This window comes from Erythrolamprus reginae, chromosome 1 (genome assembly GCF_031021105.1).
Source record: "Erythrolamprus reginae isolate rEryReg1 chromosome 1, rEryReg1.hap1, whole genome shotgun sequence".
In the NCBI taxonomy this organism is placed as follows: Eukaryota; Metazoa; Chordata; class Lepidosauria; order Squamata; family Dipsadidae; genus Erythrolamprus; species Erythrolamprus reginae.
The window spans coordinates 311871773-311888774 of NC_091950.1; the positions used below are offsets into that span (position 1 = coordinate 311871773).

Here is a 17002-nt window from a genome sequence, read left to right on the forward strand (position 1 = left end):
CCCAACTCAATGTGCCCCATGGTTTTGTAAATGTAAAAAATGTGCCGCGGCTCAAAAAAGGTTGAAAATCACTGCCATAGATAATGGTATAACTGAACCAGGAAAGCTGAACCTTTTCAAATCACCTTTTCCAACTTGCTTACCATTTTAATTAGAACTGATGCTACATAAATACCAAATGCTTAAGAAAATTCTTACTGGATATCAATAATTTCCTATATTCAATCTTATGTTAAAAGAACAAGAAATGTATATCAAAACAGATTGAGAGAAAGGCCCAAATTCATAACAAGGAATGACTATATTATAATCCATAACAAGGACTGACTATATTATTTCAGGCAATGAATATACTACAGATGTAATAAATAATGGAAAATAAAAGATTTTGAATCTGGCTCTTCATCCCCTAAAATGTAGAGTTTACTTATAATTTAACAAAAGGAAAGATGGATTGTATATGGAGGTGACCTAATGTCACCTCCTATCTTTAAAAAATCCAAAACTTCACCTAAATGTACACAAATTATGGGATATGCTCACAAGAATTTCTACCTACGTCAATTGGTACATGAAATCAAGAATGAAAATATTTGTATTTGGTAATCACACATAAAAAGCAGTGGCTGAGTTGCAATAACCTCTATCAATGGCAAGTAATATTTTTTATTTTTGAATTTAGAATCCACTTCCAGTACTGAAATTGACACCCCCAAACTGATGCTTACCAGTTGTGTTAAATTTGAACACTAGACAGATACACTGGAGGCAGAGGAAATAGAATAAATTTACTCAAGAATTCAACATGGTTAACATATATTCTGGAAAATTAGTATGAATCGGATGATCATGCCAAGCCACAGAATATTTGATCTGCAAGAAGGTCGGGGTGGGGAAAGCTATTCAAAATATCCTAGGTTTGTGAAACTATATTAGCTATATTTTATGCTATGGTTAAAATCAAATTTAGCAGGATTTTAGTAGTTCATATTCAAATGTGAATTTAAAATAAAAAAATGTAAAGACAAATTAAGACTGTTACCATTCCTCCCAGAATATTTTAAACTAATTCTTAAAACATCCCACAGACTTTTCTGAATTTTGGGGCCTCTTTTTCTTTCTGAGCATGTGCAGAAGCAAAATGTCACAAAGGGACACTGCACGTGTGACATTTTGGCAATTTTTTGCTCCTGCGCATGCATGGAAGTAAAAAAAATCACCAAAATTGCACACGCGTAAGCATCCCCTTATGAGATCTTGGCATGTTTTTGCTTTCTGTGCATGCGCAGAAGCAAAATCATGTGAGAGGACGCTCGCACGCACCCAAATCAGTAGGCTGCACCTGCAGCGCACCAGTATGCAGTTAAGTGCAACCCGCCATTGCACTACACCCTACAGATAAAACTGAAAAAACCTCTAATGAATGATGGTCTGACATTGATCAATATAAAACAGCTTTGCATCATTACTGTTCCTTTGTTCTGCACATCCGAGAGAAAAACAGAGAGAAAAACAGTTTCGTAATATTACTTCTAAAAGATGTCAATGATGCTCAGGGTACCAGACGACTCTAATTAAATATCATCATCATCATTTTATTCCTGTACTACACACAATAGCAACTATTAAGTTAGTATCTAAGACATTGCTAAATCATAAACTGTTAATTAAATTGAAATATGTTTGGTTTTTTAAAGATAGTAATATGGTTATTTTATAAAATGAAGTTTCCTTTCTTCTGATCCACTTAATAGGTATTATCAACAGTAATGACTAAATTCGCATATTACAGTATTATTATTATTTATTGGATTTTTACCATATGGATGAAAGTTTACTATGTCCTCAGTCAAGGCATTCTGATTCATCAAGATATCTGAACGTAATCAATATATTCATCTTTAATTTATAAAATAGGAATATTTAGTACTGTATATCAGATTACCAGTGACAGCTAAAAGTCCCAAGGAATAAGACTATGTAAAGAAGCACTCTGTAATGATATGTGGGAAAGATCTTGAATTATGGGGCAAAGAACATAGCCAGAGCTGAACAATGGACAGAGTAAGAGGCTCAGAAGGGGCCCTCCCTAGTTTCTCAGGCTGTAAAGATGGCAGGAAAGTTGTAATTTCATATTTGCATGATTATGTTAATATAGCTTTACAAAAATAGCTCATCTGGTCATGTTTCCTGCCTGGTTTGCCTCCTTAATTTTACTAATTTCTTCTTTTCTTTGATAGTCATGAAGTCTATATGACTATATTTAAGAGCAGATTTTATTAACTGAACATTATAAAAATTACAATGTTTTTATGACCAGAAATAACACACAAGGGCTTTGCATTAGGTAATAACTATCACAACTCCCTTGCCAGCTACATAGGATGAAAGTATTATATGCACAGAATGACATTCAATCAAGGGGAATTAATTATATCAACCATCTTGCTACATTTTAAATAAAGAAGGAACCATAGTTTTGCAGTTGCGTTGATTTGTGTGCATTTTTTAAGATAAATTCCTAGTGTCCATTCCATGTGAGTGTTCCATGACCCTTGAACTGAATCTTGTTCAATCTAGATTCAGAAGTTAATAAATCACAGTAGTAAGGTTAGATACAAAATTGTGTCAACAGCATAATCTAATTGCCTGTGTTTACCCTCCCTGTCATTCTTACTCAAGGACTTTTCCAATTTTGGAGTTCAGAAGTTGAAAAAGGAAAGAATTTAAATATTGAATACTGGGGGGAGGGAGGGAATTGTTAGTGGCTGGATTCAAATGTTGTTCTATTATATTTTTAATTAAAGAGATCTAGTTCAGTGATGGTGAACCTTTTTCCCCTCGGGTGCCGAAAAAGGGTGCCCACACCCATAATGCAATGTCTGTGGAGGGCAAAAACAGTTTTCCCCCACCCCGGAGACTCTCTGGCCCTCTGTTTCCCAACTTCTCCTGGGCCCAGTAGGCCCATGTTTCACCCTTGCACGGCTCCAAAGGCTTCCCTAGAGCCAGGGGAGGGTAAAAATGTCTTCCCCCATCCCCCCTGGAGGCTGTCTGGAAGCCAAAAATGCCCTCCCAGAGCCTCTGTGCCAGCCAAAAATCAGCTAGCCAGTATACACATGCACATTGGAGCTGAACTAGGGCAAAAGCTAGCAGATATAGCTGCACATGCCACCTGTGGCACCCGTGCCATAGATTCGCCATCACTGATCTAGTTGATCAATATGCATCAGATTTATTTTAACCCAATGCCATTCTATGTTCCTCAATCAGGGAGGAACACTCTGTTGTCTTAACTCCTGAGTGTTGCAACTTCCTCTGTTCCTAATCATAGGTGATGCTGGTTGGTCCCACACAAGTAGATTACTAAGACACTACATGCCCTACGTGTAACAAATGTCTTCCTTTCATTTATTATTACACCATCAAAGATGCTTAGCACTGCAAACTCTCTCACAACGATGGAATATATGCTGGAGCCTGTGAAGTAGTTGAGTTGATGTTGGATTTTGATAGTTGTTTATAGTTTTATCCTGATTTCCAATTGTATATTTGTTGTTATGCCGTTTTGGTAGCTCACAACAATTTAAAAAGGCAACCTAGAGTTATGACAATGAGATGGATTGCCTTACAAACCTAAATAAATATATGGTAATCGATTCTAGTGCAAACTGGTGTGTTGCAAATATTTTGAATTAGAACTTCTACATAATTGGCTGAATTTTTCAGAAATTATCTGACTGAGTGTTATATAGGGTTTTACTTTTTTAATATATTAGATTTGTTCTACATGCTTTGTTTTATACTTATTCTGTGAGCCGCCCCGAGTTTTCGGAGAGGGGCGGCATACAATCTAATAAATTGAATTGAATTGAAATTGCTTTTTCAGTGGAAAGGATCTTTGTGTATCTTGTCTTCTGCCCACAGTTTCACCACACATAAACAACAAATCTCCCCAAGCAGTGTGGATGTTATTTGCATGTGAAATAAGAATGAGTCACATTGGTAAATAGTTACATATCCGGGTATGAAAACAAATGGGACAACTCTGATTGAAATAAAATGTGGTTGAAGGCAAAGGAGGAAGTAGAGCAAACCAAGCTTAATAAATACATTTAAACATATTCAGGCAGTCCTCGACTTACAACAGTTCATTTAGGGACTGTTCAAAGTTACAATGGCACCAAAAAATGTTTTTTATGACTATGTTTCACTTATGTAAAAATCACATTTTGTGATGTTCAGTCAAGCCAAGTCAATGGGAAAGCCAGATTCACTTAACAACCGTGTTACTAACTTAACAGTGGCAGTTACTCACTTAACAACTGAGACAAGCAAGGTCGTAACATGGAGCAAAATTCACTCAACAACTGTCTCACTTAGCGACAGAAATGTTGAGCTCAATTGTGGTTAAGTCGAAGATTAGTTCTATAAAACTGTATTAAAAGTCCTATTGTCTTTAGCATGTAATGTCAACCATTACATATAAAACCATGGAACAATGATTTTTTTTTTGTTGCGTTACACTATTTGTTTGTATAAATGCACTCATATACAAGATGCCAGATTCAAAGCAAGATATAGAGGCAGAAAGAATTGCTCAGTAGTATTTTCAGCTGAAATTGAAAATGGAGAATTAAAAGTTCAAAGAAGAAAATGATAATGATTCTAACAACAAAAGATGATGGTTCCCACAACAGTTTGATGCAGGAGTGAAATGTGAATTTTTTTCTCTACGGGTTCTGTGGGTGTGACTTATGGATGTAGCTGAGGACATCTGAAGCCAGCAGACGTGGTTGGTAAATCCACAGTAACTGAATTTAAATATGCCTGGGATAAACATATATCCATCCTAAGATAAAATACAGGAAATAGTATGAGGGCAGACTAGATGGACCATGAGGTCTTTTTGTGCCGTCAATCTTCTATGTTTCTATGTTTACTTCCTGTATAAAGAAGTTAATGAATCCAGTTGAATCAATTATCTGTGTGTGCTTCTGAAAATTGATTTTTCTGCAACAAACTCTGATAGGTCTATTATAGTGTGTCCTGAGAGGCTGCAATGCCCCTCTGAATTCAATGTGGGGCAATTATAGCAGACTTTTCACAAAAGAATTAACGGACACAAATTTGACATTGGGATTCAAAACAAGGACAAAGTTAATATCAGAGCTTTTCAACTTTCCAAGGCTAACTTTTCACTAACTATTTGGGAAAATAGGGCTTTAACAATACTATTGAGCAAGAGGTTACTGATTCACATACATCAAAAAGTATCTAGCAATTTAGAAGGTCTCAAGAAGCACAGTGGGTTTTTGACCCAATACAATTATCAAGTGATAAAATCATGGTCCTAGCTTCCTACCTCTTCCTAAATTTAAGTCTTACAACAGATTAGTCAGTCACAAAAGTATATACCATGTAATAAAATGTATTAGTTGGAAAAGGTGCTAACAGACTCTTTGATTTAGTAAGAGTAAGCAGTTATATATACATATATGTATGTTGCATCTCTCTCTATAAATGCTTTCATAGAGATTAGATGGAGCAAACAGACCTTATTATCACATGGGAAATAGAACCCAGAAGTGTAGTTTTAGAAAAATGTAAATTTGGGACATACTTCACAAAGAGGCGTTGTAACAAAAAATGTTTCACTGCATATATATTGTATAGGTTTAGCAAGTCCTGAGCCTAGCCTGAATTCAAAGTTCCACTTCTACACGAGAGAGATTCCTGCTTGTATAATTCCCTGTAGCCCCTCCAAAATTAATTCTGAAAAGATTTACAATCCCAGGAACTTCCTCATATTCTCCTGAAAGCTTGTCAGAAGGAAAGGGAAAGGTCCAATTCTGTTTTGGACTAACCACAAATTATCATGCCAACTGAATTTTAAACTGGTAAGTTGATGTGTAAGTGATCACAAATCAGATTCATAAATTGTGGTTGCAATTTGCTTATATCACCAACTAAGCAAACTATCATGTATCTGGCTTGAAATGACTTGGTAAGCTGTGATAAATTTTAGCCTGTAGTGAAGGCTTTCCAATATTTCTGTGGTCACATAGGAGAAGGAAGAGAAAATGGATAATCCCATTCTTAATCTCATAATAAAAAACAATTGTTTTTGTTCAATATCCCGTTCAGATCAGTCCATGTCTTGCTTTGCTCTCTCTACTATTTTTGAAAGTGCCATTGTTCAGTTTGTTATTCATATGCATAATAAGCCTGCAATAATTTTAGAATGGAATTAATGAGCATTCACTAAGATTATTCAGAGCTTTGAAAATCTAGGATAGCAACATGGTTGAATGACAATCTTAAACAAGAAAAGAAGGAAATTCAAGTAGTGAGGAGTGTGTGTGAGAGAGAGTGTGATAAAACAGATGATTTTTAAAAAAATACTAGCTTTGTATAGATTTTTAAATAGGGATATGTTTCATCACAAATTGTGTCTACTCAAAAGGATGGTGTGAAGAAAAGCAACACTTTTAGAAAGACGAAAACAAGTCAGTCATTTAGCATGAGATTTCAAAAATTGTAATATCAGACAACTCTGAAAGTTTGCCTACTACTGCTGCAGATCAAACTGACAAGGCTTCTTTATATTTCTGAAAATTTCTGGGGTTTTCCAAGATATTTCCTGCCTCCATTTGAATGGTGTTATGCTGGCAACGTAAAGACTCGATTTTTTAAAAAAGGAGATAATTTAATTAAAAATGTTACAACTATTGTCACTCTTCTATTATATAGTTTTATTTATGAGCTCAGAAAAAGGGATCTTTGTTATGCAAATGTTGAATTTTAATTTTATAGACATGTAACATATATCAGCATTAAGTTGTCAAGCCCTAAATCAAGAATGGCACATGGTGATTCTCCCAAGCTGAGTTCTTTACAGTTTTCACTCGCATAGAGAGTTTTGGCAGACTGAAGATGCTACTCTTTGGAACTGCAGTATACTCTGTGAAATGTTAGTGAGGGACTATGTTCCTCACCCTTTTTTCTCACACATGATATCCGGACTGAGTTGCTTCTTACTCCTCTGGAATGCATCCCTTCCCTCCTGGGACTCTGCTTCCTTACTACAGTGTTTCCCAACCTTTTTGGAGCCGCGGCACATTTTTCATATTTTCAAAATCCTGGGGAACATTGAGGGGGGGGGCCCTAAAAATGTTTGGACAAAAAAATATCTCTTCCTCCCTTTCGCTCTATTTCTCTCTCCCTCCCTGTTTCTCTCTCTTCCTTCCTTTCTCTCTCCATCCCTCTTTCTTTCTCTCTTCCTTCCTTCCTCTCTTTCTGTCTCCTCCTTCCTCTCTCATCTCTCTTTCCTTCCTCTCCCTCCCTTTCTCTCTTTCCTTTCTCTCCCTCCCTTTCTCTCTTTCCTTTCTCTCCCTTTCTGTCTATCCTTTCTATCTCTCACTCCTTCTCCCTCTTTCATTCCCTTTCTCTCCCTCCCTTTCTCTCTCATTCCTTTCTCTCCCTCTTTCCTTTCTACCTCTTTCTTTTTCTCCCTCCTTCATATCTTCTTTCTCTCTCCCCTTCCTCCCTCTTTCCTTTCTCCCCCTCCCTTTCTCTTCCTTTTTCTCTATCCTTTCTACCTCTTACTCTTTCTTACTCTCCCTCCTTCATTCAATTTTCTCTCCCTCCCTTTCTCTCTCTTTCCTTTCTCTCCCTCCCTTGTTCTCCCCTGGGGCTGCCTGTGTCTGCCCTGCACCACCCAACACGGACGGACAGCCCCCGGTCGTCGCCCCCCCCCCCCCACACGGAGGGAGATCAGGCTGGTGAAGGCGGTAGATCTGCGTCCCCAGCCACTGGAGGGAAATCGGGCTGGCGGGGACGGCGAATCCACCTCCCCAGCCGGGTGGAGGGAGATCGGGCTGGCGAGGGTGGTGGATCCGCATCCCCAGCCGGGTGGAGGGAAATCGGGCAGGCGGGCGGGTGGCCGTGGCTCCCTGCGCGTCCCTGGAAAAGGGTGCGCATGGGGGCATTTTGGGGTGCGCTGGCGCAGGCGTGCCCAGCCTACAGGGAATGGTGCCCAGGGCCGCTGCAGCCGGCAGCCTCCTGTTTCCGCTGCCATTGCCCTCCCGCCGGGCCCCAAAGGACAATTGCTGCCACCCCCGCCAGGAAAGCTCCAGCTGGGCGGGGTGCTGCCGGTGGCTCCGCCCTGGAGCTCTTGCTCGCCGCTGCCATCCCCCAGCATCTGCCCGGGGCCGCTGCAGCCGGCAGCCTCCCGTTCCTGCTGCCATTGCCCTCCCGCCGGACCCGAAAGGACACTTGTTGCCACCTCCACTGGGAAGCTCCAGCTGGGCGCAAAGAATAAAGCTCAGCTTCCGGTCTCAGAAGCTGAGCTTCGCGGCACAGCTGATGATGTCTCGCGGCACACCAGTGTGCCGCGGCACACCGGTTGAAAAACACTGCCTTACTACATTTAATCACAAAGCTATATAATAATGTGGAGCCCAAGATGATGAAAAACACATATCTTAAAAATTACCAGGTCCTGATAAAAACTAATTATTAACCACCAAGCACTGGAAGAGAATCCACATTTTGTAAATTAGATATATTGTTATATGCTACAATTCACTGGAGTTGGGTGATAAATAATAAGTAATAACATAGAGGAGGGTACAAAACAGAAAATGTATATCAAGGTTCAGTTGTTTGGACAATTTTAAGAGCTGCTTAGTGTAGGCCAGGGGTGACAAACTCATTCGTCACAGTGGCACTACATGATATATAGCGACTCTCCCCTTTGCTAAAGTGGGTGAGGGAGTGGCCAGCGCATGACACATCTGGCTTATGGGTCGAGAGTTTGACAAACTAAAATGGAGAGCGTTTTCTTTTTTCCTGACCTCTTCTAATTGTCACATTCAACCATTTGTGGTCCTACCTCTTCTTCCATTATCACGCATCGCAATATACCTCTGCCTGGGTATGTTTGCTTCAGACTGGGTGGAGAGACCAATTGAAACTGACTTGTGGAAACATCCCCAATACAATAACTCTTCAGCTATTATGGTACTAAAAAGCAAACTTGGGAATTGGGAAAAAAAACCACCAGGAAAACTTTAGCACAAACACCAACAGATTTCTGTAGAAATCTAGTTCACATACTCATGAAACTCAGCAGCTATAACATTAACCGTTTGAAGCCTCCCTTGTGCATGCAAAAATGGCTTTATGTCAATCTATGCCTCCCATGGGCCTAAGGCTTGTCATTGGTTGCTTTTCTGCTTAATCAATGCTCTTGCTAGATCTTATATTTGAAGCTGATTTTAACCGTGTTATTGTACTGTATGACGAGTCAATACGAAATGCTTGCATCTACCTCTGTATTGTTTACGCTATAACATTATATATTATACATTTTCTGCTGTTCTTATAAAATTCTGGCTGTACATTCATATGAAGCCAAATGCATTGAACAAATAAAACTGATTTATCCATTGTGCACTGCTAATTTTTTAGGCTTTGGGGACGAAAAATATAAATCTCACACTGACACCTTTTATCACAATTAATTCATTTCACCTAGTAATATGAAGCATCAAGATTCTTGCAATAATTCTATTTTAACAAGAGTTTTGCTTTTTTCTACTTTTTACATATGTCTTGAATTGGCACAATCATTTAAAACAGTGAAACCAATTTCTGCTTATAATTTCCCACCATTTAATAACAGGTAATAAAAGAGAGGAAATTGAATGTCATATATTCAGGTTCTGCATGGGGAAAGGATCTTTCCAGGCCAATTTTGTCCTTTGCAGTGTTTTCTTAGTATAAAAACATTACACAAGGTGAATTCACTCTTAAGTCTTCACCACTCAGAATATATACTTTAGATAAGACTGTCAAACATTTACTGCACAACAGGCACAAAATATCACTCCCTAACTAATAAAGTCAAGAATTACAAAAATGAGAGCATGCTATTACTGTGGACATTTAAAATCTCCTTTAAATGAAGTTTGCATCAGTCAATTTTTTTTAATATGAGTAGTTAACTTACTGCATTGTGTGATTTTCTGTATATTAGATGTTATACGTTGGGCCAACTGGTTAGCATCCCCAGCAGTGTTTGCGTTATACTCCATGGTGTATTAAAACCCCACTAGTCATAGAGTTCAGGGCCACTAAGCAACAACACCTGAAAATAAAGAAACACAGTTTAAGGACATATGCACAACAAGGAACTGTGCTATAGAACCCACGTTAACAAAGTTCTTTCTAAAAAAAATTTTTTTCTTAAAAAGGGATAAAATGAGAGATGGGAACAACAGGGAATGTTTAAAATTTGACATTAAAAACAAAAGAATAACAAAAAAAATTAAAGGTTACTTCCAACTCTCTTCAATATCAATACTATTATATAATGAAATAAACTCTTGTTTTAGATAATCAAAAGAAAGGTTACAAAACTAAAAATGTAAATACAATTGAGTGGAAATGTCTGTGTGTCTTACAGAGCAAATGTTGCTGAAGCCCCACCCACCCGCCAGTCCCCACCCTTCGGCCTCTGTCTCCCAGCAATTTGCCTCCTTGCAACAAACAGCAAATAGCCTGGTCAGTTTCAGCACAACCTGATTTAGCAGAAGTAGCTGACTGGCTGTTGGATTGGCCTTGGAATACCACTGATCAGGTATTCTAGCCTGCGGGGATTGCCGCTGCTGCCAATTGCCACCTCTGCGCGAGCTACTTTCAGCGTTCGCAAGAAGCGATAAAGATATTTCACTTTTAATCTAAGAAGCTTTTTCAGTTCTTCTTCAGAACAGAAGAAGCTTCTTGGATGAGAAGTGAAATATCTTTCAGGAAAAGGCAAGAAAGTCCATTTGCCTTTTGAAAAAGCATCTTTGGGACAACCATGACCTGGAAGACGGAGAATCCTCACAGACAGTAACAAATATCCAAATATATATATTCTGTACATCTGCATAACCATAATTCCAAGTATTACTGTTGGGTTCCCATGTAAAAATAATAATTTGATACACTATCTGCTTTCCTTTTACTAGCTGTAACATTTTAAAAAGAAATTCTGTTTTAGCTATTTTTTATATTCCATATGGTTTATTTTTCATAGGCTTCCCAATTCTCCTGAAAGATTTGCTTTCATGTTGGCATTTGCGCCCTAAGGAGGAAATGAAAGCTTAGCAAGGGAGCAAAAGGAGAGTTCAGGAGAATGAGACATTGAGGGCAGTTAAGACTTCCAGCAAATTCCAAAGGAATCACAATAACAAATAAGGACAGCTATACGGAGAAGAAACAACTCTGAAAAACTGTCTGCGTAGAAAAGTCCAACACATTTCTCTACAAAGATGCGCTTGAACAAGTACAAATCTAACACAGGTTGAAATTATGAAACAGAGATCCAATCCAGAATTAAGAAGAATGTTTTTTCGCAGTGAGAACACTTAACCAGTGGAATGACTTGCCTCCAGAAGTTGTGGGTAGTTATCACTGGAGACTTTTAAGAAGAGATTGCACAGCTGTTTGTCTGAAATGATAAGGTCTGCTTGAATAGGAGGTTGGACTGGAAAACTTCCAAGGTGTCACCCAATTCTGTTATTCTGCATTCTACATCAATTTCCCCCAAACTGTTATCTTCCACATTCACTGAATTATTTAATGCTCAGACATCATGAAGAAGAGAACAGAATTGTTTTCCCTTTTTGCCCGTTTTAGGAAGGTTTATCTCTGCAAATTTACCTGTTCTTTGAAGCTTTGCTAAAACCTATTTGTCTACATTTAATGAAAAATGAAAATATGTCAAGAAGTAGCTAAGATATTTCTAAGAAGGCATAAGACCGATGGATAAGAACATTATAAAACCTTCCACCCAATCTCCGAGTCTTCGGAGAGGGGCGACATACAAATCTAATAAATTATTATTATTATTATACATTTAAAAAAAAAATCATAGCAGAAACCACAATAGAGATACAACAAGCTGCAGTTTTTTCAAACCTATTTTAAAGTTCTTTTTCAATTCCTTTTACTACAGTGTCATTTTTTTACACGTGGTAATATTTCCTCTTTCTCTGTTTTCAGTTGTTAGCAATTTCTGCAGAATTGGCTTATGGGGGTAAAAGAAGTTTCCCAGAGACTTATTGAACTCATTTGGTCAGGGTTTCCTTCAGCCTATTGGCGTGATGGTGAACCTATCGCACATGTGCCATAGGTAGCATATGGTAATGTATCTGAGGCCAGGCGAGGCGTTTATTTTATTTTATATTATTATTTATTCGATTTTTATGCCGCCCTTCTCCTTAGACTCAGGGTGGCTTACAGCACGTTAGCAATAGCACTTTTTAACAGAGACAGCATATTATATTGCCCCCACAATCCAGGTCCTCATTTTACCCACCTCGGAAGGATGGAAGGCTGAGTCAACCTTGAGCTGGTGATGGGATTTGAACTGCTGACCTTCAGATCTACAAGTCAGCTTCAGTAGCCTGCAATACTGCACTCTACCTGCTGCACCACCCCGTCTCGTTGCTCTATGTCAGTTCCATTATGCATGTGCATGCTGGCCTGCTGATTTTTCAGCCCTCCGGAGTGCGGGGGAAGCTGTTTTCACCCTCCATTCACAATTTCAATACAATTGTGTGTTTTTTCTTAGGGGAGACACAATAGGAGTGTTCCAATATCTCAGGGGTTGCCAGAAAGAAGAGGGATCCAAACTATTCTCCAAAGCACCTGAGGGTAGGACAAGAAGCAAAGGGTGGAAACTAACCAAGGAGAGAAGCAACTTAGAATTAAGGAAAAATTTCCTGACAGAATAATTAATCAGTGAAACAGCTTGCCTCCAGAATGCTCCAACACTGGAAGTTTTTAACAAGATGTTGGGTAACCATTTGTCTGAATTGGTGTAGGGTTTCCTGCCTAAGCAGGGAGTTGGACTAGAAGACCTCCAAAGTCCCTTCCAACTCTATTCTATTCTAAATATTCTATTCTAGTCTATTCTATGCTATGCTATTCTAAATCTGCACTTCTATTTCTATTAGTTTTTCTCATCATTCCTATCATACTTTTCCTCCCACTTACGACTGTAATTTGTTGCCTGTATCCAAAGATTTTTATCAATATTGATTGTTTCTTCATTGCTTATTTGACCCCTATCATTAAGTGTTGTACCACATGATTAAGTGTCGTACCACACCATTCTTGAAAATGTATCTTTTTCTTTTATGTACACTGATAGCATATGCACCAAGACAAATTCCTTGTGGGTCCAATCACACTTGGCCAATAAAAAATTCTATTCTATTCTATTCTATTCCATTCCATCCCATCCCATCCCATCCCATCGTAGCCTATCATATCCATGTTTGGACATCCTATCTCTATCATTTTCAAGAACTCAAAAATTCCAACTTTCATAAGTCTTCTTCTTCCTCTCCAACAACTACCAGTAGGTACTTTTTCCAATCACCTCTTATGAGAGTTAATCATTCACTCAGTTTCCTTTTTCTATACAAGTCACTCCCTTTTGTATTGTATTCATTCATTCTTGTTCTACTTCTGGTTTTACTACTCAGGTCTTAAGTGCGTGCAGTTATTTACTTTTACTTTTCTTCAAACACACTCCACTGTACCTTTCATTTAACCAAAGAGGCAGAAAGTATGCTCTTATGCTTGACTAAGAAGATTATGCCTGATTAAGTGATTGTGTAGCATTGTTTTAACTTGTTTTTCTTAATATTAGATTTGTATTGTATTGTATTGTTATTGCTGTTGTGAGCTGCCCAGAGTCCTCGAAGAGGGGCGGCATACAAATGTAATATATTATTATTATTATTATTATTATTATTATTATTATTATTATTATTATTATTATTTTGTCAGTACAACACAGCAAACGAGATCACTATGCTGGATTTCGTATTTCATCACCAGTCGGCCGCTTCCCAAGCACCTAGGACTGCATGATGTAGCGGTGAATTATGTTTGCCGATCCCAGTAAAGCGGCCTTTTGCAATTGACAGATGGAGATTTTGTCAATTCCAATGGTTTTCAAATGTCCACTGAGATCCTTTGGTACTGCACCCAGTGTGCCAAGTACCACTGGGACCACTTTCACTGGCTTATGCCAGAGTCGTTGCAGCTCGATTTTTAGATCTTCATATTTCACTAATTTCTCTAGCTGCTTCTCCTCAATTCTGCTGTCTCCTGGGTTTGTGATGTCGATGATCCATACTTTCTTTTTCTCCATGATCACAATGTCTGGTGTGTTATGCTTCAGAATTCGGTCAGTCTGAAGTCGGAAGTCCCACAGTAGTTTTGCTTGCTCATTTTCGACCACTTTTTCGGGCTTATGATCCCACCAGTTCTTTGCCACTGGTAAATGGTAGTTCCGGCACAAGTTCCAGTGGATCATCTGTGCCACAGCATCATGTCTATGCTTGTAGTCAGTCTGTACGATCTTTTTGCAGCAGCTGAGTATGTGATTGATTGTTTCATCTGTTTCTTTACAGAATCTGCACTTTGGATCGTCTGTTGATTTTTCAATTGTGGCTTTGACAGCATTTGTTCTAATGGCCTGTTCTTGTGCCGCCAGTATTAGTCCTTCTGTCTCCTTTTTGAGTGTTCCACTTGTAAGCCATGACCAGGTCTTTTCTTTATCCACTTTGCCTTCAATCTTCTCCAAAAACTGTCCATGCAATGCTTTGTTCCGCCAACTATCCATACGACATTGAGTTACATTTTTTCTGTACTGGTCCTTAGTTTGCTTCACCTTGAGAAGCTTCCTATTGTTGACCTCCATCAACACTGACTCTTTGCTCCCCTTCACATAGTCAGCTAATGCATGCTTCTTTTCTTCTATTATTATTATTATTATTATTATTGTTGTTGTTGTTGTTGTTGTTATTATTATTATTATTATTATTATTATTATTATTATTATTATTATTAAAGGCCTGGAGACTAAAACATAAGAAGCAGAATTTGGCTCTAGCTAGTCTAGAGGAAAGAAAGACATGATAGCAGTATTCCAGTACTTAAGGGACTGCCAGAAAGAGGAGGGGAACAACTTATTTTCCAAAGCACCAAAGGGGCAGAAACAATGGATGGAAACTAATCAAGGAGAGAAGCAATCTGGAATTGAGGAGAAACTTCCTAACAGTGAGGACAATTAACCAGTGAAACAGTTTGCCTTTAGAAGTTGTAGGTTCTTCATCACTGGAGATTTTAAAGAAGAGACTGGACAGCCACTTCTCTGAAATGTTATAGACTCTCTTGCTTGAGCAATGGGATGGACTAGAAGACCTCCAAGGTCCCTTCCAGCTCTATTCCGATTGATTGACTGATTTTCACTTAGCACTGAGACTAACTGCCGCCCCAAGTCTTCGGAGAGGGGCGGCATACAAATCTAATAAATTATTAATAATATTATTAATATTATTAATATTATTAATATTATTAATATTATTAATATTATTAATATTATTAATATTATTAATATTATTAATATTAATAATATTAATAATATTAATAATATTAATAATATTAATAATATTAATAATATTAATAATATTAATAATATTAATAATATTAATAATATTAATAATAATAATAATAATAATAATAATAATAATAATAATAATAATAATAATAATTATTATTATTATACACAGCTTCACAGTGCTTCACAGCCCTCTGTAAGCAGTTTTACAGAGTCAGCATATTGCCTCCAACAATCAGGGTCTTCATGTTACCAATCTCGGAAGGATGGAAGGCTGAGTCTACTTATTTTGACATTCATTCCTCACCAGGGATCACACATTTGATTTTGTGTCCTTAAGTCAGTTTCATTTCTTAGTGACCACATAGATTTCCTCCATGATGGTTCACATATTACTCTGTCCCATCTTTCTTCCAAAACTTACAATTTCTCTTGCCCTTTTCTCCTATTTAGAAAACATGCCACCAACGTACAACATGCATGTGCCTGCTCTAGTTATTTTGCCACCTGTGCATAGCTAAGAACTATTCAGTTTTTCTTGTCATACCCAATTACCTTGCCTTCTTGGTACATTAATTCTCAGAAATATATGCTTCTTGGCATCATGCAAGCTACTATATGTTCCAAATTATTCAGCCAACAATATGACATAAATTATAAACATGAACATTACACACTCGCATGCACTTCCAGTCACCTTCTAAAATCACAACATCCTTTATACTTTATTCATAAATACAGTAAACAACCATGACGCCCTATCCTTTCTGTTGACCACTGAACCATATTCAAGTTTTGCATTTATTTTCACTTGCTTTTCTCTCAATATAGTCTTGTTTTTGAATTCAGCAACTCACTCCAGTTCCACCTAAAACTTTCCAAAAGCCAAACTATTCACTTCATTACGTTATTTCTCTAGTTCAACAAACATGGAGCAAACTTTCTCACACTGATACATATCTCAGTGCCTAACACCATATTTCTCAACTGTTGCTCTCTGCCTTCCACTCTATGAAAGAGTGAAGGCCAGCTCTGATCTAAGCAAGTGCATTGGTAATTCATCTTATAAATCACAATTCAGCAGAGGCCAAGAAATCAGGGCCAAAGCACTTCAAATCATCAAAAAAGATTCTGACTCAATATAATTAAACTTATAAATTTCTTCTGCACTTTCCAAGTTTTTGTATTTATCCAAAAATTAGCATAAGGATTCCTTAGTAGAGTCTCATTATTACAAATAACTCTTAACTGAATCATGATTATGACAACCAGAAGCATCGGCAATATGTTGTTTGCACAATTAGCTATCTTAAAGCTGGGATTAGATTCCAATTTTGTTTTAGAAAAAAGAAAGCAACTAAAATATTTTAACTAAGAATAATAAGAGTTGGAAGGGACCTTGGAGATCTTCTGATCTCTGCACAAGTTATATTAGGGCTGTCAAACTCCCAGCCAATAGGCTGGATGCCTCATGTGTTGATCATGCCCATGCTCGGTTTAGCGAATGGGGAAAAAGTTCCAATACGTTAAGTGACA

General features: G+C 37.8%; 1 protein-coding gene across 2 annotated transcripts in view; it reads right to left on the reverse strand.

Moving 5' to 3' along the window:
* STX7 (syntaxin 7) overlaps positions 1-17002 on the reverse strand; it is a 37416-nt gene that overhangs the window by 14511 nt on the left and 5903 nt on the right. For both annotated transcript variants that reach the window (XM_070733534.1, XM_070733535.1), the window contains exon 2: positions 10013-10150. In XM_070733534.1, the coding sequence (XP_070589635.1) occupies positions 10013-10097 (85 nt within the window). In that variant the 5' untranslated portion in view covers positions 10098-10150. The remainder of the gene's footprint in view (positions 1-10012; positions 10151-17002) is intronic.